Source organism: Thamnophis sirtalis, unplaced genomic scaffold, assembly GCF_051295495.1.
Source record: "Thamnophis sirtalis isolate CommonGarterSnake01/CBP01778 unplaced genomic scaffold, rThaSir2_p1.2 scaffold_10, whole genome shotgun sequence".
NCBI classification, from domain to species: Eukaryota; Metazoa; Chordata; class Lepidosauria; order Squamata; family Natricidae; genus Thamnophis; species Thamnophis sirtalis.
This window is the reverse complement of record NW_028261390.1, coordinates 2,795,614-2,823,000: the sequence shown is the minus strand read 5'-3', so window position 1 is coordinate 2,823,000 and position 27,387 is coordinate 2,795,614. Positions and strand designations below refer to the sequence as shown.

The 27,387-nt window shown below is 44.7% G+C and overlaps 1 protein-coding gene across 1 annotated transcript in view; it reads right to left on the bottom strand.

Moving 5' to 3' along the window:
• Positions 1–27,387, bottom strand: part of DNAAF9 (dynein axonemal assembly factor 9) — a 91,578-nt gene that overhangs the window by 26,327 nt on the left and 37,864 nt on the right. Inside the window, 17 exon segments of the mRNA XM_087723924.1 lie at positions 472–630; positions 1,826–1,914; positions 2,784–2,901; positions 4,031–4,129; positions 6,432–6,522; positions 7,183–7,327; positions 12,444–12,511; positions 12,514–12,546; positions 13,439–13,526; positions 15,050–15,100; positions 17,133–17,203; positions 18,436–18,547; positions 20,456–20,501; positions 21,983–22,027; positions 24,692–24,768; positions 25,143–25,230; positions 26,740–26,776. Of these exon segments, the coding sequence (XP_087580050.1) occupies positions 472–630; positions 1,826–1,914; positions 2,784–2,901; positions 4,031–4,129; positions 6,432–6,522; positions 7,183–7,327; positions 12,444–12,511; positions 12,514–12,546; positions 13,439–13,526; positions 15,050–15,100; positions 17,133–17,203; positions 18,436–18,547; positions 20,456–20,501; positions 21,983–22,027; positions 24,692–24,768; positions 25,143–25,230; positions 26,740–26,776 (1,417 nt within the window).

The window sequence follows — 27,387 nt, the reverse complement described above, 5'->3', positions numbered from 1 at the left end:
ATTGATTGATAGTCATATACATTGTGTGTGTGTGTGTTTGTGTGTATAGAGAGAAAGAGAGAGAAAGAGAGGGAGAGAGAGAGAACTGATTGATAGAGATAGATAGATAGATAGATAGATAGATAGATAGATAGATAGATAGATAGATAAAGAGGCAAGCAGGCAGATATGCAGTCTTCCCAGCCCAGTTCCAAACATCAAAGGGAAAGCTGGATTTGCTTAATGACCGCACAATTCACTTAGCATCTGCAGTGATTTGCTTAACAACCATGGCCAAAACGACTGTAAAATTTGACGTCACTCACTTAACAACCCCTCTGCTTAGCAGTGGACATTCTATTTCCAAGTGTTAAGTCAAGGACCAGCTGTATAAAACCAATTCAACCTTCAACAGTGAAGTGAGGATGGGTATATTTAAAAACAAAAACAACAACAACCCACAACCCTGGTAGGGTGGGTGAAACTTCTTACCCTTGAAGGACCACCAGGAGCCTCATTTTCTTCCGGTGATAAGCAGAAGGCCGGCTGCTTCGGCTGTGCTGAGATTCAAGGACCCCGGAGAGGTACTTCTGGAAGTGGGCAGCGCTGAAGCATTCAGGACTGTCCATGGTTTGGCGATAAACAAGCCACCTTAAAGGAAGGAAGATGGTTTATTTGCTGCGCTCACCCGAGCCTGCTCCACTCCTCAACCCAACCTGTTAAAACAGGAGCACGGCAAATACAAACTTGGCTTCCAGAGACAAGAATTATTTGCAGCTCGGAGTTGTGGGTCTTTGGTACTCTCTAAGCTTGGTAGTTTTCCTGCAGATGTTTTGTGACCCAACTAGGTAACATCATCAGTGCTAGAAGGGAGTGGGGTTTATGGAGGAGGAGGAGGACTGTGGGATTCTTGCTGGTCTTTGAGCTTGGGGGTTTTCTTGCAGATGTTTCATGACCCAACTAGGAAACATCATCAGTGCTAGAAGGGAGGGGGGTTTGTGGGGAAGAGGAGGAGGAGGAGGAGGAGGAGGAGGAGGAGGAGGAAGAGGAGGAGGAGGAGGAAGAAAAGCAATATGTGGTCCTTGGTGCTGTCTGAATTTGGTTGTTTCCTTGCAGACATTTCATTACCAAACTAGGTAACATCACCAGTGATAGAAGGGAGTGAGGTTGGCAGAGAAGAGGAGGAGGAGGAGGAGGAGGAGGAGGAGGAGGAGGAGGAGGAGGAGGAGGAGGAAGAAAAGCAATATGTGGTCCTTGGTGCTGTCTGAATTTGGTTGTTTTCTTGCAGACGTTTCATTACCAAACTAGGTAACATCACCAGTGATAGAAGGGAGTGAGGTTGGCAGAGAGGAGGAGGAGGAGGAGGAGGAGGAGGAGGAGTGGGGTCCTTTATGCTAGCTGTGTTCAGTGGATTTCTTGCAGAAGTTTCATTAACCAACTGGATAACCTCATTAGCACTGATGATGTTAACTAGATGGGTGATGAAACGTCTGCAAGAAAACCACTGAGCTTAGAGAGCACCATGGTCTCCACCACAACATGGTTTATCTGAAAGATTCCTGCCAACCGAATAGTCTCTCTATAGATGGGACTTCTACATGTAACGGGGCCTACAGTGATCAGAGTTCCCGTTTTCAAGCTGGCCGAGAGCCGAGAGATACAATCCCGACATTTCTTAAGCTGGAGAAGTAGACATGCTTATATTTTGCACGATGTTTGGGGACAACTGTCCCTTTTGGGAGATCTGTCGGACGGCACAATGTGCTAAGGCTGGCCAGGGTTTCAGCTGAATGTAACTTTTAATCAACCACCAAGAAAGGACAAAAAATAAAATGGTTCTACCAACCTTCCATATTCTTTGTTAAACGTGACCAAGAATGAGCATAATTCACTTGATTGGCATCCAGGAAGACCCGTCAAGATAGTAATGACCACCTCAAAAGAGAAAGGAGTGTTAAGATTATGAAATTGTCATACTTTGGGGGTGGAGGGGAATAGTTATGGACTATCGTGATTTAGGATCAGGACTCAAGATTCTAAATCTGAAGAACCTGCTCCAGCTGAACCGGTGGAATATCCGTCTCAAGGAGACACCAAGCCACGAGGCTGATCAAAAACAGTGGCACTGGGACTGCTGAAACGGATGAAGATGAGGTCTTAATGCTGCGCACGGGTAGAGAATAAAATCTCTTGATCTGCGACCTGATTTAAGAGGCAGCTGTGACTCATATTCCTTTTGCTGGAAATAACAACCCGCCTGATGTTCCTGTGAATCCTGTTCACCAAAGAAACCTTGGACTTCTGACCTCTGGATTGGCCAACAATCCTGATCCTGCTCTTGGAAGCTTGGACTGATTTTTGGACTATTCTTCTGCGTGCTCCTATTTAAAAGCCAATCATTCAAACAAGCGTCTGAGACTCTTTTCTGGCCTGCATTCTTTTGTTATCTCTTGACCTTGAATTAACTGAATTACCACTGCAACCGTGTATGAGTCAGTAGTTGAAACCAGAAGGACAGAGAGGGGAATGTTGTAAATCGTGAACATGTGACTGAAGACACTGCCATCATCCATAAATGCAGGCCAACCCCCAAGTGCTCAAAACACTATCATGTGGGGCGGACGGGTGCAGAGATCCAAATTTCAAATCTGGGTGGTACGTATCTTTTTGGGGATTCATCGTAATTTTTAATAGTCACTCAGTGACCGGTTGTAAATCAAGGACTATCTGGAAAGCCAAGATAGACGAAGCAAACAGCAACTTGGAGGTAAAAAACAATGCATGATTTATAATGACCACCTTACCTTATCATTCTCCTTCTCATTATTAGGAATGTCCTCGGTCTGCTGAAGAAGCACCGGCAGATGCAACCTCATCACTGGTTCTTGGCTGACGCTACTGATAGTAAAGTGCTGTAGAAAACTTTGAAGGAATAAATGTAGTCAGAATCACTCCACTTCACTGTCCTCACCACATTCAGTCTATTTGCATTTTTGGAGATGCCCTGAAGGGAATTCTCTGAAGACCGGCTTTATGTCCATGTAGAGCAGCCAAGATGGAGCTGAGAACTATCGGAGAAGGTTCAGGTTCTAATGACATTGTCCAACCGAAGTTTCCCAACCTTGGCGACTTGGGTGGACTTCAATTCCCAGAATTCTCCAGCCAGTTGAACTCTGGGAAGTCCACCTATTTTCAAGGTGCCAAGATTGAGAAACACTGGCCCAACCCAAACACGGAGCGCCTAGTCAACCCTGACTGATCATTAAGAAGCTCGCCTGGCAGATCTCCTTAATATTTGAATGAGAGGTGATCTGGGAATCTCAGTGTTGAAGAAGTTAGAAAGTACGGGGAAAGCAAATCATGGCAAAACAACTCGACGTCTTTTGCAAAAAAATCTATCTGGGTTTTGGAGTTAACTCAACTAAAGGAAATTTTATTTGTTACAACCTCAGAAAATTCCCATTCAATGAAAGAGACCTTTACACAGCACAGTCAGGCTTGTTTGTTAAGTACAGCGTCTAAATATTCCCAAAAGAAGGCCCAATGACAAGGATTTCCCAAACGTGCTTTTTTTTCCTGGAGTTTCTTTCCCCCCCTCCTCTGAAAATATTTTACTTCTGACCCAAGAAGCTTCTTCAGTTCTTCAGAAGAGAAGCAAAATGTTTTCAAAAGAAAAGCCAAGAAAAGCCAGTTGTCTTTTGGTGAAAGCACCTTTGGGGAAAATTATGATCTGGATGGTCGAGATTTTCTCCGTAGATCAGTGTTTCTCAACAACTCTGGCAACTTTAAGAGACGTGGACTTCAACTCCCAGAATTCTCTAGCCAGTACAGCTGGCTGGGGAATTCTAGGAGTTGAAGTCCACATCTCTTAAAGTTGCCAAGGTTGAGAAACATTGCCATAGACAATGGCAAGGATGCTGGGAATGGCAGCTGAGCAATGGTGGGAGGGCCAGGATGACCTACCCATCATACAATTAAGCGTGACACAGCTGGACTTCCGTGGGATGATCCAGGTTTGGCTCAGAACAAAGGAATTATGGGAAACTCTTACCTGGCCAGATCTGGGAGGCTAGTAAGGAGTCTCACTTGGTTCCATCGTTCTCCAGCAGGATAGGATAAGACCTCAAAGAGCTTCTGCATGTTGGAATGTCTAAAAGAAGGACACTAATGAATTGTTTAGCCCTTACAACTCATGTCAACACAAAAGTGTAAAGACACAATTAGGTCTCGGTGTCTTAAACCAGGGGTGTCCGACCTTGGCCACTTTAAAGACTTGTGGACTTTAACTCCCACAATTCCCCAACCAGCACAGCTGGCTGGGGACTTCTGGAAGTTGAAAGTCCACAGGTCTTAAAATTGGCTGGCTGAGGAATTCTGGGAGCTGAAGTCTTTAGGTCTTAAAATTGGCTGGCTGAGGAATTCTGGAAGTTGAAAGTCCACAGGTCTTAAAATAGGTTGGCTGAGGAATTCTGGGAGCTGAAGTCTTTAGGTCTTAAAATTGGTTGGCTGAGGAATTCTGGGAGCTGAAGTCTTTAGGTCTTAAAATTGGCTGGCTGAGGAATTCTGGGAGCTGAAGTCTTTAGGTCTTAAAATTGGCTGGCTGAGGAATCTGGAAGTTGAAAGTCCACAGGTCTTAAAATAGGTTGGCTGAGGAATTCTGGGAGCTGAAGTCTTTAGGTCTTAAAATAGGTTGGCTGAGGAATTCTGGAGCTGAAGTCTTTAGGTCTTAAAATTGGCTGGCTGGGGACTTCTGGAAGTTGAAGTCCACAGGTCTTAAAATAGGTTGGCTGAGGAATTCTGGGAGCTGAAGTCTTTAGGTCTTAAATTGGCTGGCTGAGGAATTCTGGGAGCTGAAGTCTTTAGGTCTTAAAATTGGCTGGCTGGGGACTTCTGGAAGTTGAAAGTCCACAGTCTTAAAATTGGCTGGCTGAGGAATTCTGGGAGCTGAAGTCTTTAGGTCTTAAAATTGGCTGGCTGAGGAATTCTGGGAGCTGAAGTCCATGGGCCTTAAAATTGGCTGGCTGAGGAATTCTGGGAGCTGAAGTCCATGGGCCTTAAAATTGGCTGGCTGAGGAATTCTGGGAGCTGAAGTCATGGGCCTTAAAATTGCTGGCTGAGGAATTCTGGGAGCTGAAGTCCATGGGTCTTAAAATTGGCTGGCTGAGGAATTCTGGAGCTGAAGTCCATGGGCCTTAAAATTGGCTGGCTGAGGAATTCTGGGAGCTGAAGTCCATGGGCCTTAAAATTGGCTGGCTGAGGAATTCTGGAAGTTGAAAGTCCACAGGTCTTAAAATTGGCTGGCTGAGGAATTCTGGGAGCTGAAGTCCATGGGTCTTAAAATTGGCTGGCTGAGGAATTCTGGGAGCTGAAGTCCATGGGTCTTAAAATTGGCTGGCTGAGGAATTCTGGGAGCTGAAGTCCATGGGCCTTAAAATTGGCTGGCTGAGGAATTCTGGGAGCTGAAGTCCATGGGCCTTAAAATTGGCTGGCTGAGGAATTCTGGGAGCTGAAGTCCATGGGTCTTAAAATTGGCTGGCTGAGGAATTCTGGGAGCTGAAGTCCATGGGCCTTAAAATTGGCTGGCTGAGGAATTCTGGGAGCTGAAGTCCATGGGCTTAAAATTGGCTGGCTGAGGAATTCTGGGAGCTGAAGTCCATGGGTCTTAAAATTGGCTGGCTGAGAATTCTGGGAGCTGAAGTCCATGGGCCTTAAAATTGGCTGGCTGAGGAATTCTGGGAGCTGAAGTCCATGGGTCTTAAAATTGGCTGGCTGAGGAATTCTGGGAGCTGAAGTCCATGGGCCTTAAAGTTGACTGGCTGAGGAATTCTGGGAGCTGAAGTCCATGGGCCTTAAAGTTGACTGGCTGAGGAATTCTGGGAGCTGAAGTCCATGGGTCTTAAAATTGGCTGGCTGAGGAATTCTGGGAGCTGAAGTCCATGGGCCTTAAAGTTGACTGGCTGAGGAATTCTGGGAGCTGAAGTCCATGGGTCTTAAAATTGGCTGGCTGAGGAATTCTGGGAGCTGAAGTCCATGGGCCTTAAAATTAGTTGGCTGAGGAATTCTGGGAGCTGAGGTCCATGGGTCTTAAAATTGGCTGGCTGAGGAATTCTGGGAGCTGAAGTCCATGGGCCTTAAAGTTGACTGGCTGAGGAATTCTGGGAGCTGAAATCTATAGATCTTAAAATTGGCTGGTTGAGGAATTATGGCAGCTGAAGTCCACGGATCTTAAAATTGCTGCTGAGGAATTCTGGGAGCTGAAGTCCATGGGTCTTAACGTGGCCAAGATTGGACACCCTGCCTTAAATACTAACATTCAACATCAGGTAGCCTACAAGAACATCAGGTCTTTTATCTCAACTCTTTTCACACAGATCCTCCCCCCCCCCCCCCCCGCTTTCTCTTCAATGCTGCTTGTGCAATACAAGAATTGGAATAAAAAGCCACCAGCTTACAATCTTTCCTGTTCTGCAGACAGAGAATCGTCCTGGATCATTTTCAACGTGACTCCCGTATTTCCCTGCTGTTGCCAGGCGGAAAAGACCTACAATGACAAAGAAGGCCTAACTTACACAATTTCACGAGGCATAGGTAAAGGTTCCCCTCGCACATATGTGCTAGTCATTCCCGACTCTAGGGGGCGGTGCTCATCTCCGTTTCAAAGCCTAAGAGCCAGCGCTGTCCGAAGACGTCTCCGTGGTCAGGTGGCCGGCATGACTAAACGCCGAAGGCGCACGGAACGCTGTTCCCTTCCCACCAAAGGTGGTTCCTATTTTTCTACTCGCATTTTTTACGAGCTTTCGAACTGCTAGGTTGGCAGAAGCTGGGACAAGTCACGGGAGTTCCCTCTGTTACGGGGCGCTAGGGATTCGAACCGACAACTGATTGACAAGCTCAGCATCTTAGCCGCTGAGCCACCGCATCCCTGAAATGCTGGGTACCAAAATGCAGTTAAAAATTCTCTCTGTCGATATCCTTTAATCACTGTGAATTGTGTTTCCTGATATTGCTCTGCTAATCGGTGAGGCGAGGCGCCAATCAACACGCCTGATAATTAGGGGATTAGCAGAGCACAAGGCATGCCCGCATCCTCTCTCCATTCTGCCAGGACGGCGAGCAAGTACCCCCCGTTGGTCTCCTCTCGGCTGAAGCGAAGGAGAGGCGTTTGCACATAAACCTAGCCCAGAGCACGGCAGACCTTACCTGGGGAATAGAAAGCTTTATAAAGGGCCGACTTTGGGAAAACTGCAATCATCAGGAGGTTGTTTGGGGTGTGGAGCTGGACTGGCAGATGAGGAAGCAGAGAAGGCTTGTGTTGTACGAAAAGTGCGGCCACCACACTGGTGGAATCCTAAAACACAAAGGAGAAGAAGAAAGGGGAGGGGGAAACTTACGGGTAGACCAGGGGTGACCAAACTGGAACTTTTAAGACTTGTGGGAGACTTGTGCTTAACAACTAATTCCCACAACACTGTCAAATTATCTACTAAGACTGCATTACTATTATTCTTCTCTTCCTTCCTGGTACCTATCTCTTCTCACTTATGACTATAACCGTGTTGCCTGTAACTTTAAAATGTATATTGTTTTGTTTCCTAATATAATTTGATTGGTTATTGGTAACCTATGACTATCATTAAGTGTTGTATCTTATGATTCTTGATGAATGTATTCTTTTCTATTTTTCTTTATGTACACAGAGAGCATCTGCACCAAAGACAAATTTCTTGTGTGTCCAATCACACTTGGCCAATAAAGAAATTTAATCTAATCTAATGTATTCTATTCCATTCCATTCTTTTCTATTCTATTTTCTCTATTCCTTATTCTATTCTATTCTACTCTATTCTCTATCCTCTATTCCTTATTCTATTCTATTCCATTCCATTCTTTTCTATTATTTTCTATTCTATTTTCTCTATTCCTTATTCTATTCTACTCTAATATCTATCCTCTATTCCTTATTCTATTCTATTCTACTCTATTCTATTCTACTCTATTCTCTATCTTCTATTCCCTATTCTATTCCATTCCATTCTTTTCTATTCTATTTTCTCTATTCCTTATTCTATTCTATTCTACTCTACTCTAATATCTATCTATTCCTTATTCTATTCTATTCTACTCTATTCTTTTCTACTCTATTCTCTATCTTCTATTCCCCTATTCTATTCTATTCTATTCCATTCCATTCTTTTCTATTCTTTTCTATTCTATTTTCTCTATTCCTTATTCTATTCTATTCTACTCTACTCTAATATCTATCTATTCCTTATTCTATTCTATTCTACTCTATTCTATTCTACTCTATTCTCTATCTTCTATTCCATATTCTATTCTTTCTATTCCATTCCATTCTTTTCTATTCTTTTCTATTCTATTTTCTCTATTCCTTATTCTATTCTATTCTATTCTACTCTAATATCTATCCTCTATTCCTTATTCTATTCTATTCTACTCTATTCTATTCTACTCTATTCTCTATCTTCTATTCCCTATTCTATTCTATTCTATTCCATTCTTTTCTATTCTATTTTCTCTATTCTTCTTCTATTCTATTCTATTCTACTCTACTCTATTCTCTATTCTATTCTTTTCTATTCTACTCTACTCTATTCTATTTTCTCTATTCCTTATTCTATTCGCTGGTTTTCTTGCAGACATTCCACTACCGAACTAGGTAACATAATCAGCACTAGAAGGAGGTGGGGCTTGCAAGGAGGAGGAGGAGGAGGACTATATAGTCCTTTAGCATCTCTAAACTTGCTGGTTTCCTTGCAGACATTTCACTACCCAACTATTCGTACCCAACTCATGTATTGAGGAGCCTTGGCCAATAAACCTAGTGGCTGGAGCCCGGCATCTTTTCCTCCATGCCTCCCCCAATGTAAAAAAAAGCAGACAAACAAATAGAGGAGGCAACGAAGAGAAAAACACACCCTTGTGTACTCATTTCCATGGAGACCAAGCCTTCTTATCTTTTTCCCTTTTCCCTTTTCGACCGATGTCCCCAACCGCTGCCCCGTTCTTGCCCGCTTTGTGTTATTTTTAGCTCTGCAGCCTCACCCCAGGCCGGCTCGCGAAAACAATACAAATTCCCTTTCAAGGATTTTTTTGCTTTGGACAAAAAATAAAAATAGGAAAAAAAAATACCTGGCTACGTTTCAGGAGTGACTAGAGGGTCCCCATAAATAGCCTGCAGGGAGTTTTTTTTTTTGACTGAAAATGAAGATTTTGAAAGCGAAGAATAGCCAAAAAGGAGGTCAAGACCCAGCTGGGTTTTTTTTTTGCAAGGCTTACAAAAGGGGAGAGAAAAGAGAGAGTGGGAAAAGAGAGATGAGAAGGAGAAGAGAGAGAGAAGAGAGAGTGATGAGAGTGAAAGGAGAAAAAAGAGATGAGAGAGAGAGAAATGAGAGTGAGAGGAGAGTTGGAGGAAAGAGAGAAAAGAGAGATGAGAGAAAGCAGAGAGAAAAAAGGGAGAGCTGAGAAAGAGAGATGAAAGAGAGAAAAGAGAAAGCTGAGAGAGATATGAGTGATAAGAGAGAGAGAAAAGAGAGAGTGGGAAAAGAGAGATGAGAAAGGGAGAGATAAGAAAGAGATGAGAGAGAGAAAGAAAAGAGAGAAAGAGTGATGAGAGAGAGGAGAGAAAAGAGATGAGAGAGAGAAATGAGAGTGAGAGGAGAGTGAGAAGAAAGAGAGAGAAGAGATGAGAGAGAGATGAGAGAGAAAGAAAAGAGATGAAAGAGAGAGAAAAGAGAGATGAGAGAGAGAAGAGAAAGAGAGTGATGAGAGTGAGAGGAGAGAAGAGATGAGAGAGAGAATTGAGAGTGAGAGGAGAGTGAGAGGAAAAAGAGAGAAGAGATGAGAGAGAGATGAGAGAGAAAAGAGAAAAGAGATGAGAGAGAGAAGAGAGATGAGAGAGAGAGAGAAGAGAGAAAGAGAGTGATGAGAATGAGCGGAGAGAAAAGACATAAGAGAGAGAGAGAAATGAGAGTGAGAGGAAAGAGGAGAGAGAGAAAAGAGATGAGAGAGAGAGATGAGAGATGAAAGAGAGAGAAAAGAGAGATGAGAGAGAGAAAAGAGAGAAAGAGAGTGATGAGAGTGAGAGGAGAGAAGAGATGAGAGAGAGAATTGAGAGTGAGAGGAGAGTGAGAGGAAAGAGAGAGAAGAGATGAGAGAGAGATGAGAGAGAAAAGAGATGAGAGAGAAAGAAGAGAGATGAGAGAGAGAGAAGAGAGAAAAGAGTGATGAGAATGAGAGGAGAGAAAAGAGATAAGAGAGAGAGAGAAATGAGAGTGAGAGGAAAGAGAGAAAAAGGGAGAGAGAGAAAAGAGATGAGAGAAAGATGAGAGAGAGAGAGGGAGAGAGATGAGAGAGAAAAAAGGGAGAGCTGAGAAAGAGAGATGAGAGAGAGAAGAGAGAAAGCGAGAGATATGAGTGATAAGGGAGAGAGAAAAGAGAGAGAGAAAATTGATGAGAGAGAGGAGAGAGGAGAGGAGAGGAGAGAGAGAGAAAGGAGAGATGATGTGAGAGAAAGAGAGGAGAAAGGGGGAAATTCCCAAAAGCTTTGGCTTCGGGGTTGTTGTTGTTGTTGTTTTGCAGATTTAATCCGAGCGAACAGGCCCTTCGCAGAGAAGAAAGGTTAGTTGTGGGGAAAAAACCCAGAGGGCAAAGAGAGACATTTCTCCCCCACGACTCTTTGCGGCCCAGATGAGGTCTGCTAAGATGGCAGCCGCGGGCCCTTCCGTGATCCGCTGGCTGGCTGTGTTTGAGAATTTGGCGTGCGGCACTGCGTTGTTGGGCTTTTGGGCTAAAGGGGGGGGGGAGGGGGTATTAATGGTGTTTTGATCATAAGGTGAGGAAGAGGAGGAAAAGATTTGGGGGCATTTTCGGGAGAGTAGAAGTGGAGAATGGTGAAGGACCACGAGGGTCAGCTAGCTTGGTGGGTTCAAACGTGGCAACTTTAAGAGGGGTGGGCTTCAAGAATTCCCCAGTCAGCTACACACAAACACAGGCACATTTATGTGTGTGTTCTCTCTCTCTCTCACACACACACAGTTTCTCTCTCACACACATCTCACTCAGACATCTCTCTCACACAATCAGATATGTGTCTCTCAAACTCATGTCTCTCTTTCTCTCTCACAAACACACATCTCTGTCTCTCACACACATACACACCCCTCTTTCCCACACATTTGCACACAAACATACAGGTCTCTCTCTCTGACACTTTTCTCACACACAAACATTCATGTCTCTTACACGGAAATGCATACATGCACCTCTCTCACACACAAACATCTCTTACACAGTCTGTCTTGCAGAGAAACACACCTTTCTCATATACACACACAAACACACGTCTCTCTCCAACACAAACTCACACATCTCTCTCATACACAATCTGTCCCACAAACACACACCCACATCTCTTTCACACAGATAACTCTCTCACAAACATGTGTTTCTCTCACATACATAACTCTCACAAACATCTCTCTTCCTCACATCTCTCACACAAACATCTGTCTCTCTCTCACACACACACACATACACACACAAACACCTCAAGTCTTTCTCTCACACCCCTCACAAACACCTCACACACAATCCTTCTCTCACACGCATCTCACGCAGAAACACCTCAAGTCTTTCTCTCACACACCTCACAAACACCTCACACACACTCCTTCTCACACACACATCTCACACAGAAACATCTCAAGTCTTTCTCTCACACCCCACACAAACACCTCACACACAATCCTTTTCTCACACGCATCTCACACAGAAAATCTCAAGTCTTTCTCTCACACCCCTCACAAACACCTCACACACAATCCTCTCACACGCATCTCACATTCTCTCTCTCTCTCTCTCTTACACACACACACACACACACAAACACAATCTGTCTCATTGTCTGTGTCTGTCTGTCTGTCTGTCTCTCTCACACACACACATAGATATGCTAGCTGGGGATTCTGGGAATTGAAGTCCACACATCTTAAAGCTGCCAGTTTTAAAACCAAAATTCTAGCTGAAGTACCTCATGAGTCTTAACCAATGCATAAACTGGCCCAGTTCCTTTCTTCTATCTATACCCGGAGTCTGGCCCTGGTGCCTTAACCATGGTTAAGTCCCTCTCCCGCAACTACTTTCATCCTAGCTAAAGCTTTGATCCAAAGCTTCTGGACAGCACTCTAGAACGAGGACGCTGCTCCAGTTCCCGCTCTAGAAGATCGGATGGGATCAAGGGGGAAGGTCCGTGGATCTTGTTCCTCATTTTCAGGGAGAATCCACCGATTTGAGGCTTCGGGTGACGATTTATAAGGTATTATTTCAAGGGCACATATGCCTTGTGGGAGATGATGAAGAGAAAAGCTGATGCAATGCAATGTAACCAGTAGACCACACGGCCTTCTCATTTCATACTTCATACCAGCAGGCTGGCGTGCACTTACCCCGTCATAGAACTGGATGGACACCATGTGCGCCTTGGGGATGGTTACGCTCCCGTAGTGGGGTGATGGAACAAAAGGCCCTCGGAAAAGAAATAAAGCTTTCCTGCAAAGAAAAATAAACCAAATTATGAGATCTTCAGGTTAAAGTGATTTATACCCCAATTACCAAAGCCTCCTGGTGGGGAACCTCCAATGTCTGACCGATATTAAGACCACAGATATTAAAAACTATCTACAGATAGTTCGAAGTCTGTAATTACGATCTGCAATTAAAACTCTGAATAACGAAACATATTCCAGGCATAATTGTGTAGATGGTAGATTTTACCTTTCTTAGGTTCAAACATTTGCTGTAGGGGGTTAGGGTTAGGGTTAGCCTTCCAAATCCTCTGCATGCCTCGTTTTTTGCAAAAAAAAAAAAATTAAAAGAGCTTTGGGAGACTTGTAGAGTGCTACAAGCACAGTTTGGTTCATCCATAGTAACCTTTGCTAGACCAATTCTCTAATACAGCTCATCTGCCTGGAATCCGCACTGTATATTGGATATCGGTTATTAATACAATTGTATGTGCTAGGCAGCCAGTTTTTGTTCGTTTTTGGCCCCCCACCCCCAAACCCCCAGGAGCACTTTGCAAGCCTCCCAAACCCTCTGTACGTCCATTTTTTCAAAGAGGGCGGGGTTTTGTTAGGGCAAAAATACTGTATAAGATGCACCCAGATTTTCACCCTCTTTTTTTGGAGGGAAAAGGTGCGTCTTATACTCCGGTAAATAAAAATACAATAATTGGTCTTACTAGAGAGATGATGACAAGCCTAGGCAGAATATTAATAATGGAGAGACTTCACACCGGCAAGGCGTGTACTGTCAAGACTATGGTTGCAACATCTGGCTTACAAACCTGGATCTCAGAAAGGTCCAAATTCCACCCATCCACCCCCCAAAAAACCCTATTTGGCTTTGAATTGTGGTACAGTAGAAATTTTCGATTTCTTACCTTCCTCCGGTCTGCAGAGTGAATTGCTAGCGACAATATACGCTCCATCGCCTCCCGTCAGGAGAGTTCCCAGGAAAGAATCTTCTTTCTAAACAAGATGAACAAGAAAAGAGGGGGGTAGGTGGGTTGGAAGGATGTATGAAAATCATTTGCTTTATCATGAAAGGCCAATAACTGGAGACTAAAACAGATGAAGAACGGTTGCAAGAACTGGGTAGGTCTAGTTTAATGAAAAGAAGGAATAGGGAGACATGATAGCATCTTCCAATATCTCAGGGGCTGCCCCAAAGAAGAGGGAGTCAAGCTATCCTCCAAAGCACCTGAGGGCAGAACAAGAAGCAATGGGTGGAAACTAATCAAGGAGAGAAGCAACTTAGAACTGAGGAGAAATTTCCTGACAGTGAGAACAATGAATCAGTGGAACAGAATTTGCCTCCAGAAGTTGTGAATGCCCCAACACTGGAAGTCTTTAAGAAGATGTTGGATAGCCACTTGTCTGAAAGGGTATAGGGTTTCCTGCCTAGGCAGGGGGTTGGACTCAATCTTGGAGACTTGAAGTCAAGCTGGCTGGGGGATTCTGGGAGTTGAAGTCCACAGGACTTAAAGTCACCAAGGTTGAGAAACACTGCCCTAGAGTCTCTACATAGACTGCAAGTGGGCAAACTCCAACCTGTTGACCCTTATCTATCTTAGTTGACAAAAGGTCAGGGGTGGGATTGAACAGTCGCTAAATGGGCGGTTGTAAGCCGAGGACTCACTGCACTGCGCTTCGTGCCAAGAAGCTCAGAACTTCTTCTTCTTCTTCTTCTTCTTCTGTGCCTGCATGGAGCTGTCAATAAAAGTTTCATTCTTGGTATATAAACACGTCCCAGGGGTTCCTTTAGCAACAGCAATAGCAGTTAGACTTATATACCGCTTCCTAGGGCTTTCAGCCCTCTCTAAGCGGTTTACAGAGTCAGCATATATTGCCCCAACAACAATCCGGGTCCTCATTTCACCCACCTCGGAAGGATGGAAGGCTGAGTCAAGCGTGAGCCGGTGAGATTTGAACCGCCGAACTGCAGATAGCAGTCAGCTGAAGTGGCCTGCAGTACTGCACTTTAACCACTGCGCCACTTTTGGCTCTCCATGCCAATGGGACGGTTAAGATTGGCAGCTGAGGTTCTCAGGGCTTCAGAAATAGGGCAGGTTCTACATTTTGCGGACACGGATTTTAAATGGGGAGCTTCAAACATGCCTCGGTTCTCACTGCGGGGCTTTGGCCAAATATGCTGCTGTCCATGGTGCTGACCTCTAGCTGTATCAAGGGGCTGGGATGCAGGTAGTAGAACAGAACAGAATAGGAGTTGGAAGGACCTTGGAGGTCTTCTAGTCTGACCCTCTGCTCAGGAAGGAAACCTGACAAGTTCAGTCAAGTGGCTGTCCAATCTCTTCTCTTCTATGAGCCGAGGTGGCGCAGTGGGTAGAGTGCAGTACTGCAGGCTAGACTAACAGAGGAGCAAAACTAACCAGCTTACAACATTGAATGCTGGCTAGTGGTGTAGTTCGCAATTCCTCAATCACGCAGGGTCAAACTAGAAGAGAAAAACCACCAGGGTTTGTAAGACGAACCTTCAGGAGTTGCTGCGCCCGTTCGGAGAGTTTCACTTCATTCTCTTCCACCTAGAGCCGAAAGCAACAACAGGTTGAATCCTGGTTTAGGGATTACAAACCCTGCATTCAATTCTGGCCTTCTATTCTCCTTACCCCTCGTCCCACTCTGCAACTTTAAAACTTAAACCACCCCACAAGACAGTCATAAAGACTGAAGGGCCTGGAATACTTCCAGCAGTAAATACTTCAAATACTTCAGCAGTAAATCAGAAACGCAAAATCTTAATAAAAGAATTATGTTGTGCTTGAAGGCCAGGAGCCCATTTCTTGGTTATGATGGATGAATGAAGGTGATTTTAGGCTTTATTGTTTTCCGTTTTAAAATTGCTTTTTGATACTGTTAAGAGTCGCGTATCTGAGACAGGCAACCATTTAAATCTACTAAATAAATTATAATCCCAAGTATTAATCCTGGACGAGGAAAGAGTTTGATAAGATTTTTTTTTTAATTATAAAAGCCCCCTGGAATACTGACATTTTAATAAAGGTGGGATGGATTTCCTCAGCCATGAAAAACTGTGAAAGGTTTTCCACATCTCACAGAACGATCTTTGGGTAAAACCTACAAAGATGGCTAGTTTGTTTTTTTTCTGATATTATCGGAGAGATGTAATGTTTCCGCCGATTGGTATAAATAGAAAATGAAGCCAGTTTGAAGTAGCAGTTAAAGGCACCAGGCTAGAAACCAGGTGATGGTGAGTTCTAGTTCCCGCCTTAGGCATGAAAGGCATTTGGATAACTTTGGGCCAATCACTAGGAGATGGTGAGATCTAGTCCCATTTTAGGCATGAAAGACAGATGGATAACTCTGGGCCAATCACCAGGAGACGGTGAGTTCTAGTCCCAGTTTAGGCATGTAAGACAGGTGGGTACCTCTGGGCCAATCACCAGAAGACGGTGAGTTCTAGTCCCACCTTAGGCATGAAAGACAGATGGATAACTCTGGGCCAATCACCAGGAGACGGTGAGTTCTAGTCCCACCTTAGGCATGAAAGACAGATGGATAACTCTGGGCCAATCACCAGGAGACGGTGAGTTCTAGTCCCAGCCTAGGCATGAAAGACAGATGGATAACTCTGGTCCAATCACCAGGTGATGGTGAGTTCTAGTCCCACCTTAGGCATGAAAGACAGGTGGGTAACTCTGGGCCAATCACCAGGAGACGGTGAGTTCTAGTCCCACCTTAGGCATGAAAGACAGGTGGGTAACTCTGGGCCAATCACTAGGAGATGGTGAGTTCTAGTCCCACTTTAGGCATGTAAGACAGGTGGGTAACTCTAGGCCAATCACCAGGAGACGGTGAGTTCTAGTCCCACTTTAGGCATGAAAGACAGGTGGGTTACTCTGGGCAATTCCCAAGGAGACGGTGAGTTCTAGTCCCAGCTTAGGCATGAAAGGCATTTGGATAACTCTGGGCCAATCACCAGGAGACGTTGAGTTCTAGCCTTGCCCTATGGACGAAAGCCAGCTGCCTGACCTTGGCCCAGTCCCTCTCCCTCAGCCCTAGCAAGGAGGCAATGGCGAACCATTCTAAAATCTCACCACCACAACTGCAGGGACCCCTCTAGGCCGTTGCCAGGAATCAAGACTGACTCTGGAGGCACCAAAATCAACCAGTAAAAGAAACATAAAATAAGAGTTATGGTATGTCTAAAGCTCCCTTCTAAACCAATAAGCCCCCGTTTGTGATAACTGTTTTGTAGAGCCTGAAGTCCCCAGCCTCAGCTGCCCGCAGCCACATCAGCGCTTCCTGTGGCTCCTGGCTCTTTTCTGACCCTCAATCCCTGGCAAAAAATAACCAAAGGAGCACACACACACACACACACACACACACCCCGAGGGAGAATTCACCCTCTTTTGTTTCCAAGGACCTGAAAACCCTCACAAAAGAACAATCCTTCCCTCCTCCCGGCCTTTCACGGGCTTAGAAAAAAAAAAAAACAGCTTTGTAATCTGTTTTCTCGATTTCGTTTCGCAGAGGAAGGGGGGGCGGGAAGGGAAACCTCCAAGGTTTTTCTAGCAGGAATCGAGGTGAACTCACCAGCCAAGAGGCCGATCTTGGGATGGCCGCTGTGAGGATGAGGTAACTGGTCTCTGTGCTGATGCTGCCATCTGCAGTCGAGGGGAGAAGAGAGAAGGGGTTGAGCTGCTGCTGCTGGATCCTCTCTGAAAGCAATTCTGAGAAGTAGAAGTTACTGGGGGGGGGGGCTTGGGGTTCTCTGAGTTCTCTGAGTAGGAGGAGGAGAAGTAGCAGCAGAAGGAGGAGGACGAGAAGGAGGAGAAGAAGAGGACGAGGAGGACGAGGAGGAGGAGGAGAAGAAGAAGAGGAGGAGGAGGAGAGGAGGAGAAGGAGAAGAAGAAGAGGACGAGGAGGAGAAGAGGAGAAGAAGAAGAGGAGGAGGAGGAGAAGAAGAGGAGGAGGAGAAGGAGAAGAAGAAGAGGAGGAGGAGAAGGAGGAGGAGAAGAAGAGAGTTAAGATTAATTTGAGTTAAGAAAGGTTAAAGTTAAGGTTAAGTGAAGGCTAAGGTTAAATTAAGGTTAACTTTATGGTTAAGGTTGAATTGAGTTAAGAAAGGTTAAAGTTAAGGTTAAGTGAAGGCTAAGGTTAAATTAAGGTAAAGTTAAGCCTAAGGTTAAATTAAGGTTAACTTTACGGTTAAGGTTGAGTTAAGAAAGGTTAGTTAAGGTTAAGTTAAGGCTAAGGTTAAAATAAGGTTAACTTTACGGTTAAGGTTGAATTGAGTTAAGAAAGGTTAAAGTTAAGGTTAAGTGAAGGCTAAGGTTAAATTAAGGTTAACTTTACGGTTAAGGTTAAATTGAGTTAAGAAAGGTTAAAGGTTAAGTGAAGGCTAAGGTTAAATTAAGGTAAAGTTAAGACTAAGATTAAATTAAGATTAACTTTATGGTTAAGGTTGAGTTGAGTTAAGAAAGGTTAGTTAAGGTTAAGTTAAGGCTAAGGTTAAATTAAGGTTAACTTTACAGTTAAGGTTAAATTGAGTTAAGAAAGGTTAAAGTTAAGGTTAAGTGAAGGCTAAGGTTAAATTAAGGTTAAGTTAAGGCTAAGGTTAAATTAAGGTTAACTTTACGGTTAAGGTTGAGTTGAGTTAAGAAAGGTTAAAGTTAAGGTTAAGCTAAGGCTAAGGTTAAAGTTAAGGTTAAGCTTCAGCTGAGTTAAGTAAGTTTAAATTTAAGTTAAGGTTAAGTTAAGGGAAGTTAAGAAAAGTAAAAGTAAAGTAGTAAGGTAAAGTAAAGTAAAACAAAACGAAGTCATTGCGTATGGGAGTGAAATCGCAGAGGTCTCCTCCCTCCCGGCCACCCAGAGGGTTTCTTCCCCCCCATAGAACCTTTTTCTTTGACAAGGATCTGGGAGGTCAGGAAGGACTCTGAGAAGACCACGGAGCCCAGGCAGCCTCTTCCGGCCAGCAGGTCAGGGATGTCGTACACAGCCATGGTCACCTGTAGCAAACCAGGGGGGGGGGAAGTGTGATAAACCGGTGCAATTCTCTATGTCTGTGGCTTTTATTTTGAATTTGTTCCTTCTGCTAAGGGCTCTTTTTCAATTGTTGTGAGCGACAGAGAGCCAACCTATTTGAGATGGGCAGCTATACAAATTGAACAAAACGAATGAGTAAATCTACTAGTGAAGGACGAGAAGTCAGGGTTATGAATTAAAAACAGATGTATTAAAGAGCCGTGGTGGCACAGTGGTTAGAATGCTGTAAGGTCCAGGTGAAGATTCCCCTCGCACATATGTGCTAGCTCAGTGTTTCTCAACCTTGGCAACTTGGAGATGTCTGGACTTCAACTCCCAGAATTCCCCAGCCAGCATTCGCTGGCTGGGGAATTCTGGGAGTTGAGGTCCAGACATCTTCAAGTTGCCAAGGTTGAGAAACACTGTGCTAGTCGTTCCTGACTCTAGGGGACGATGCTCATCTCCGTTTCAAAGCCGAAGAGCCAGCGCTGTCCGAAGACGTCTCCGTGGTCATGTGGCCGGCATGACTCAACGCCAAAGGCGCACAGAACGCTGTTCCCTTCCCACCAAAGGTGGTGCCTATTTTTCTACTTGCATTTTTTAATGTGCTTTCGAACTGCTCGGTTGGCAGAAGCTGGGACGAGTAACGGGAGCTCACTCCGTTACGCGGCGCTAGGGATTCGAACCGACAAAACTGCTGACCTTCTGATCGACAAGCTCAGAGTCTTAGCCACTGAGCCACCAACGTCCCTAGAATGCAGGTTAATTGTGCTGACTGCCACCTGCCAGCAGTTCGATCCTGACTGGCTGAAGGTTGATTTGTCCTTCCGTCCTTCCGAGGTGGGTAAACTGAGGAGCCAGATTGTTGGGGGCAAGAGGCTGACTCCGTAAACCGCTTAGAGAGGGCTGCAAAGCGGCATATAAATCTAAGTGCTATTGCTATCAAATGTTTCTACTTTTCCACAAAATGAAAATATTAAGACACATAGGAAAATCTCTGTTGTTTTATATAGAGGTAATTCTTGACTTAATGACAGCAATCGAACCCCAAATTTTCATTGCTCAGCTACGCAATGAAATGTTTGGTGAGCCTTGCCCCATTTTATGACCTTTCTTGCCACTAAGGGAATCACTGCAGCGGTTAAATTAGTAACACGCCTGTTAAGTGAATCCAGCTTCTTCCATTGTCTCAGGTTCTAAGGCAAAATGTCCCCTCGGGTCACTCAAATGTACGACATTTTTTGAAGTATAAGACAAACTTTTTCCCCTCTAAGAGAGTGTGAAATGTTGGTGCATCTTATACACTGAATACAGCCATTTTTGGCCTCCTGAAGCTCCGCCTCCCACCCATTTTTCGCAAAAACTGAGACGTTTTTCGCGCAAAAACTGAGACTTTTTCGTGCAAAAACCGAGACGTTTTTCGCGCAAAAACCGAGACGTTTTTCGCGCAAAAACTGAGATGTTTTTCGCGCAAAAACCGAGACGTTTTTCGCAAAAACTGAGACGTTTTTCGCAAAAACTGAGACGTTTTTCGTAAAAATTGAGACATTTTTCACAAAAACGGAGGTGTTTTTGCCTTCCCCCAGCAGCCTTCTGCAGGCTTCAGCAGGGCTGGGGGAAGGCAAAAATGCCCCCTTCTTGTGAAAAAACAGGCAAAGAACAGGGCATTTTTTGCAAAAATGGAGGCATTTTTGTGAAAATGGCCCATTTTCGCAGAAACGGGGGCGTTTTTGCTTCCCCCCCAGCCCTGCTGAAGCCTGCAGAGTGCTCCTGGGGGACAAAAACTTGTTTTTCTTACTTATCTCTTCGAAATCTTGGTGCGTCTTCTACACCAGTGTGTCTTACAGTCCAAAAGTACAGTAAACAATTATGCAGCATGCCCAAAAACTCACCGTTTTAACCAAGTAGAGGCTGTCCTTGTTCTCCACTGGAATAATTCTGTAGGGAGGGGGAAAAAAAACATTTTAAGGAGGCTTTCATTGCAATGTGTGGCAAGTCTCAAAGATTTAACTTTGATAGCATCAGTTGGGAAGAAATAAAAGGGGGAAAAAATCCCTTCAGCACTGGAAGAGAAAATATCTTTTTTTAAATTTCCTTATAGACAATGAATTCTTATCGCCCCCTAAAGTCTTGCTTTGTGTTAAGACGTGACAGTGAGTAGTTCTCACGTGGGAAGAGCTGCTTTAGTAAAGTCTTCCTGCCAAATGGCCATCAAGTGACCCTGGGAAATGGCAACCGTCGTTAAGTAGGACATGCCAGTTGTTCGAGTCCTGCCTTGGGTATGAAAGCTGGCGGGGTGAGTTTGGGCCAGTCAGCAGGAGATGGGGAGTTCTAGTCCTGCATTAGACAAAAAAGCCGTCTGGGCGACATTGGGCCAATCACCAGGAGATGGTGAATTCTAGGCCTGCCTTAGGCACAAAAGCTGGTTGGGTGACTATGAGCCAGTCACCAGGAGATGGTGAGTTCTAATCCTGCCTTTGACATGAAAGCCGGTTGGGTGACTTTGGGCCAGTCACCAGGAGATGGTGAGTTCTAGTCTTGCCTTAGACACGAAAGCTAGTTGGGTGACTGTTGTGGCCCAGCAGGAGCCGTTGGAGCTCCGACAGCGAGGGGCCCTATGAGTCGGCTCTGGAGGACCCTGGACAGGGTTCCAACTCTGAGCAGGGTGCAGAGAGGCTGGTTGGCCACCAGGAGACACCTGAGCCTTGGACCAGTAGGGAGGAGACAAGGGAGAGTGAGCTGGACGCCAGTAGTGAGTTGTTCCTGGATGCACGTCATCGAAGAGCTAATAGGCGTCAGGAACAATTACTCAATTACAGGAGGTGATTGCACTCAGCTGGTAGTCATTAGGCTACTCTCCAGACTATAAAAAGGCTACTTGTGCACACGCCCCTCTTCGCAGAAGTCAACACAGAATCGAATGTCGGAGAACTTTGTATGAGCTTGGCAGGCTGGATTGCTGCCAAGCCTTATCTGTGTTTATTGCTGCCCAAGCTTGTCGGTGCCGGGTTGCTGCCAAGGACCTGTTTGTCTGTTAATTAAATGCCGTAACTTATCTCTGCCTCGGAGTGTGCGTTGGTGTGGAATGAGTGGGGACAGAACAGGTGACTATGAACCAATCACCGGGAGATGGGGAGTTCAAGTTTCGCCTTGGGCACCAAAGCCATCTGGGTGACCGTGGGTCAATCACCCGGAGAGAGGGAGTTCTAGGTGCGAAAGGCACGCCGGGTTCCTCTTTCTCAGCCCAAGTCACCTCACAGAGTTGTTGCCATGGGGAAAAGAGGGGGCAGGAGCCTTTCGGGAGTTCAGATATATATAAAAACAGTGGGATAAAAAAATCTAATCATCATAACAACAACAAACCACAACAAGCAAGCCATCATGGGACGATGTCTGGTCAAGAGGAGGAAAGGACTCACCTCCCTTGGTTGTTCACAGCTTGAATCCAGAAATCGATCTTGGTGCTGCGCAAAAGAGGGATAATTATTTATTTTTTTAAAAAGAGGAAGATAAATAAAAACGCTGAAGTTAGCCAGATTCCCCGGTTACACTAAATGTCGTGTTGCACAGGAGGAACGCACAAGTAATCCTTAGCGCATGGCCACGATGGTGCCCAAAATTTGGGTCGCTAAGCCAAGCGAGTCGTTCAGTGAGTTTTTGCAACCTTTCTTGCCACCGTTTTCAAAACGGAATCCCTGCCGTTCGGTTAGCCACACGGCCGTTAAGCGAATCCGCCTTCCCCATCGACTCTGCTCGCCGGGAGGTCGTAAAAGGGGACGGCGTGACCCCGGGATACTGCAACCGTCGTAAAGACGTGCCAGTGGCCGAAGCGTTTAAATGTCAACTAGGAGATCGCGGGAAAGGGTTGCAAATGTTGTCGGTGTGAAAAACAATCTTAAGCCGCTGTTTTCAGGGTCTTTGCAACATCAAATGGCCACTACGGCTGTAAGCTGAGGACTACATGGAGTGTAGAGAATGCATATGTGGGTATGTGCATAATTTTGTATTTTATTTATTTATTTTGCCACGTTTACTTAGTAGGCTATCGGAGGGGGTGACCCTTTGAGAGCTGCTTCTAACGAAATTTCATATTAATGTTTGCCAAGTAGGGTACATTCAAAATATTAGCATTTTACTTTAAGTAAAATACTTAAAGTACTTTAAGTCTCTAAAAATAAGGTAAGGAGAAGGAGGAAAAGGAGTAGGAAGAGAAGGATGAAAAAGTGAAGAAGAAAGAGGAGAAGGAGGAAAAAGAGGAGGAGGAAAAGGAGGAAGAAGGATGAAAAAGTGGAGAAAGAGGAAGAGAAAGATGAAAAGCAGGAGGATGAAAAGGAGGAGAAAAAGAAGGATGAAAAAGAGGAGGGGGAGGAAGAAGAAGAGAAGTATGAAAAAGTGGAGGAGAAAGAGGAGGAGGAGGAGGAGGAAAAAGAGGAGAAGGAAAAGGAGGAAGAAGGATGAAAAAGTGGAGAAAGAGGAAGAGAAAGCTGAAAAGCAGGAGAATGAAAAGGAGGAGAAGAAGGGGGTTTCAAAAATCAGCCCCAGGTGAAACAATCCGCTATGCCAACGTTGGCGAACTCTTTTGGCAAAACGGGAGTGTGCGTGTGTATGCGCCAGCGGGCTGCTCTTCTGGTTTTGGGCATGTGCATGTGCAACGCCCTCCCCCGGTCTTCCTGTTTCTGGTGCGCATGCAGGCGCAAAGACCAGAAGGCCGGTGCCACACGAGTATGCTGGAAACTGGAAGAGCACCAGCCCGGTGCGCTTGTGCGCGGGAGAAACCAGAAGAGCAGCCATCCAGCACGCACATGCGCACTGGGCAACCGCTCTTCCGGTTTCCAGCATTCCCGCGAGCATGAAGACCAGGCGGCTGGCTGGCTGAGCAATGGGCGACGGTTCGCGTGCCTGGAGAGATGGCTCTGCGTGCCACTTCGGGTACCCGCGCCATAGGTTCGCCGTCATGGTGTTATACTATCCCAGTTTGTACAAAAATGCTTAGAACAAGGGTGTCAAACTCATGGCCCGCGGGCCGCAATCCGGCCCACCGGGCGCTTAGACCTGGCCCGCGGGCCGGCCCTGGAAACGGTGGTGGAGCGACCCGTGATGCCTCTGCAAGCAAAAACAGAGCTCGGGAGGACCTAGGGTCTCCTCCCTGAGCTCTGTTTTTGCTGGCGGAGGGTTATAGGAGGTTGTCGCGGATAGAAACGGAACCCGGGAGGACCACACGGCCCCTCCCTGAGTTCTCTTTTCAGTCCCGGAGGGCTGCCAGAGGCCGTCGCGGCTCAAAACAAAGCTTTGATGAGTGATGTTGAGCTGGCCACACCCACCCTGGCCCGAGGTCAAACACAACCCTGATGCCGCCCTCAATGAAACTGAACCTGCCAAAAGGTTAAGGCATTCTGGATAAAAATATGGTGGGTCATGCAAAATGTTTTTAAAAGAAGGATAAAGTTTATTCCTCAGTTATTTTTACTAGGTATATGTACTGACTTTACAGTGGTAGAGACTTATTTGATTCTGCACCTAATAATGGCAGCAAGACTGTTGGTGGCGCAATATTGGAAGAAGGAAGACTTGCCTACAATCCAAGAATGGACATTGAAAGTCACAAACTTAGCCAAGATGGCTAAAATATCAGCATATCTTAAAGATCACTCAAATGAAAGATATAAACGAGACTGGAAAAAATGGATTGACTATATACAAAATAAATACGGGACCAAGAAATTCCAGTTAGCCTATGCTTAAGATCAGAAATGATTTAAATTCTTTAAAGTTGGTTCAGCAAGAAGAAGCTAAGGTCAATGTAGAATGTCATTAATTTCTTTATTTCTTTTTTCTCAATAGATTTTAGACTGTGTTTGTTAGAAATCCATACCGTGTACGGGTTCTGGGAAGTCGGTGGGGGGGAGGAGGAGGGGGTTGGGGGGGGAGGGAGGGAGGGGCACACACAAAAAAATTGTACTTCAATGTCTTAATGATTGACAAATGATGAAATATTTGTTTTGTTTTTTTAAAGAAATAAAATAAATATTTGATCGGAAAAAAAAGAAACTGAACTGGACACCCCTGGTTTAGAAGAGAGAGAGGGGGGGGGGAGGGAGGGAGGGAGGGGAAGGGAGGGAGAGACGTACCGTAGTGGAGTTTTGAAGCATGAGAGTTGAAGAGCGTCAAGCGTATTGAAAAACACTTTCTCTGCTGTTTCTTTCGCCTGTGAAGAGAAAGGAATGGGGGGTGAGGGGGGGAGTCAAATCCAATCAATGCTATACTAAAAAAAAATGAAGAATAAGTACAGGTAATCCTTGACTTACAACCGTCCATTTAGTGACCGTCTGTAGTCACAAAAATGCGACTCGTGACCATTTTTCAAACAACCACATTGCTGATAAAAGGGACGCGTGCATTGGTCATAATTGCGAGCTAATTGCCAAGCATGCGAGTTTTGAAATCACTTAACGACCATGGGAACGCTGAAATGGTCGTTAAGTGTGAAAAATGGGTGAACGGTCACTTTTCACAGGGCCCCCGTAACTTCAAGCGGTCACTAAGTGGGGTGGTTGTTAAGTCGAGGAGGGAAGTGCATACCTTTGTAACATGGGAGGTTTTTGAGAAGGTGTCTATGCCAGCCAGGACAGCTTCCACCACAGCGAAATAGATCTGAGACAAGAGTTTACTGGGAAAGGAAAGAAGAAAGGCCACACGGATCACGAGGGTGAAGATTTTTAAATTCACACAATCCAGAGTTCTTTTATGGAACAGAATCACACAATGATAGGTTTTTGTTTTTCCAAAAAAAGAAAAGTCTCTGAAGGAAGAAGGAATTAAGGGTTGTCGTTTATGGATTTCAAGATCAGAACAGGAAAGAGAGGTAAAATAAAGATAAAATATAAATAGAATTATAACTGCCTGTCAAAAGTCTGGAAAGCTTCCCTTTCCCCTTTGCCTTCTCTTCCTTTTTTCCTTTCTGTCCTTCCTTTTCCCTTCCCTTCCTTTTTCCTTTCTTTTCCTTTTCCTCTGTTTTCCCTCCCCCTCCTCCCTTCCTTTTCCATTCCTTTTCTTTTTCCTCTTTTCCTTTCTTTCCCTTCCCTTCCTCCTTTTTCTTTCCTTTTCCATTCCTTTCCTTTTTTCCTTTCTTTCCCTCCTTTTCCCTTCCATTCCTTTCCTTTTTCCTCTCTTTCCCTTTTCCTGTTTTCCCTCCCCCTCCCCCTTCCTTTTCCATTCCTTTTCTTTTTCCTCTTTTCCTTTCTTTCCCTTCCCTTCCCACTTTGCCTTCTCTTCCTTTTTCTTTCTTCCCTTCCTTTCCCCTTCCTTTTTCCTTTCTTTCCTTTTCCCTTCCCTTCCTTTCCTTTTTCCTTTCTTTCCTTCCTTTTCCCTTCCCTTCCTTTCCTTTTTCCTTTCTTTCCTTCCTTTTCCCTTCCCTTCCTTTCCTTTTTCCTTTCTTTCCTTCCTTTTCCCTTCCCTTCCTTTCCTTTTTCCTTTCTTTCCTTCCTTTTCCCTTCCCTTCATTTCCTTTTTCCTTTCTTTCCTTCCTTTTCCCTTCCCTTCATTTCCTTTTTCCTTTCTTTCCTTCCTTTTCCCTTCCCTTCATTTCCTTCTTCCTTTCTTTTCCTTTTCCTCTGTTTTCCCTCCCCCTCCCCCTTCCTTTTCCATTCCTTTTCTTTTTCCTCTTTTCCTTTCTTTCCCTTCCCTTCCTCCTTCCTTTTCCATTCCTTTCCTTTTTTCCTTTCTTTCCCTTCTCCTTTTCCCTTCCCTTCCTTTCCCTTCCCATCCTATCCCATCCCTTCCCCCTTGTTACTATTCCCATCTTCTTTCTTATTCACCATTCTTTATTTTCTTCCTTTATTTTCTAATATTTGTAATCCTTTTATCTTGTTAAAAATTCTTCATTCAAAATTATATTTTTAAAAAAAGACCCTGAGCACAAAGTAAGCCTTAGTAACTAGGTGCCATTAGTAATATATAAAGAAAGCAAAGAAGCTGACACAAATCAACAAGCTACATTAGAAGAACCCTGATTTTTAGATGCAAATCAGAGCCTCGGGAATGGGAAATAAAAAAAAGCATTCAAACTGCAATTGTGTAGTGTGTACAACAACAACTGACAACGACTTCTTCTGCTCAGCCAAGAGGTGCTTTAGAAAGGACCATGGAATCAGAAAAGTATATTTTTTTAAAAACTTACACTTCTTCTGTTTTCTTTTCCAATCCATCTCCATTCCCTTTTTACACAAATAAAAGAGAAATACGGTTATTACTCTCTCTCTCTCTGCCATGGCAAAAAAAACCCACATCCTCCACCCTTCAATTATTATTTTGCATCATTCTCTTTTCTATTTCAAGCTATTTAGCTCTCATCAGCTAGCCATACCCACGCTGGGATTCAAACTTGGGCTGTTTTTTATATATTAGGCAGTTATATTAACCTCTAAGCCACAAGCTCTCCTCCCTTATCAGCTGAGCCAGGGGAATGATTAAATGTTTTTTTTTTTTGTCAAAGCACCTGGTATGCCAAATATGGGAGGGAGCATACTGCATGTATACTGTATGTATATATGTTCCAGCATAACTCTGGAGCGCCTCGAGCAATTTCAACCAAACTTGGAACACAGATGACTTACCTTCTGGAAACAAATACTAGGTGGGGGACGGGACACCCCTGGGGTGTGGGTGTCTGTGGGCGTGTGTTCCAGCATAACTCTGGAACGCCTGGCCCGTTAAGGAGAACGAGTGGGGCGTCCTAGAGGAAGTTGCTGTCATCACTCCTGGTTTGCATTCTGCCTGAGAGTCCTGTGTCCTGGTGAGCATTTCTTAAGGCCCGACTAGTGTGGGG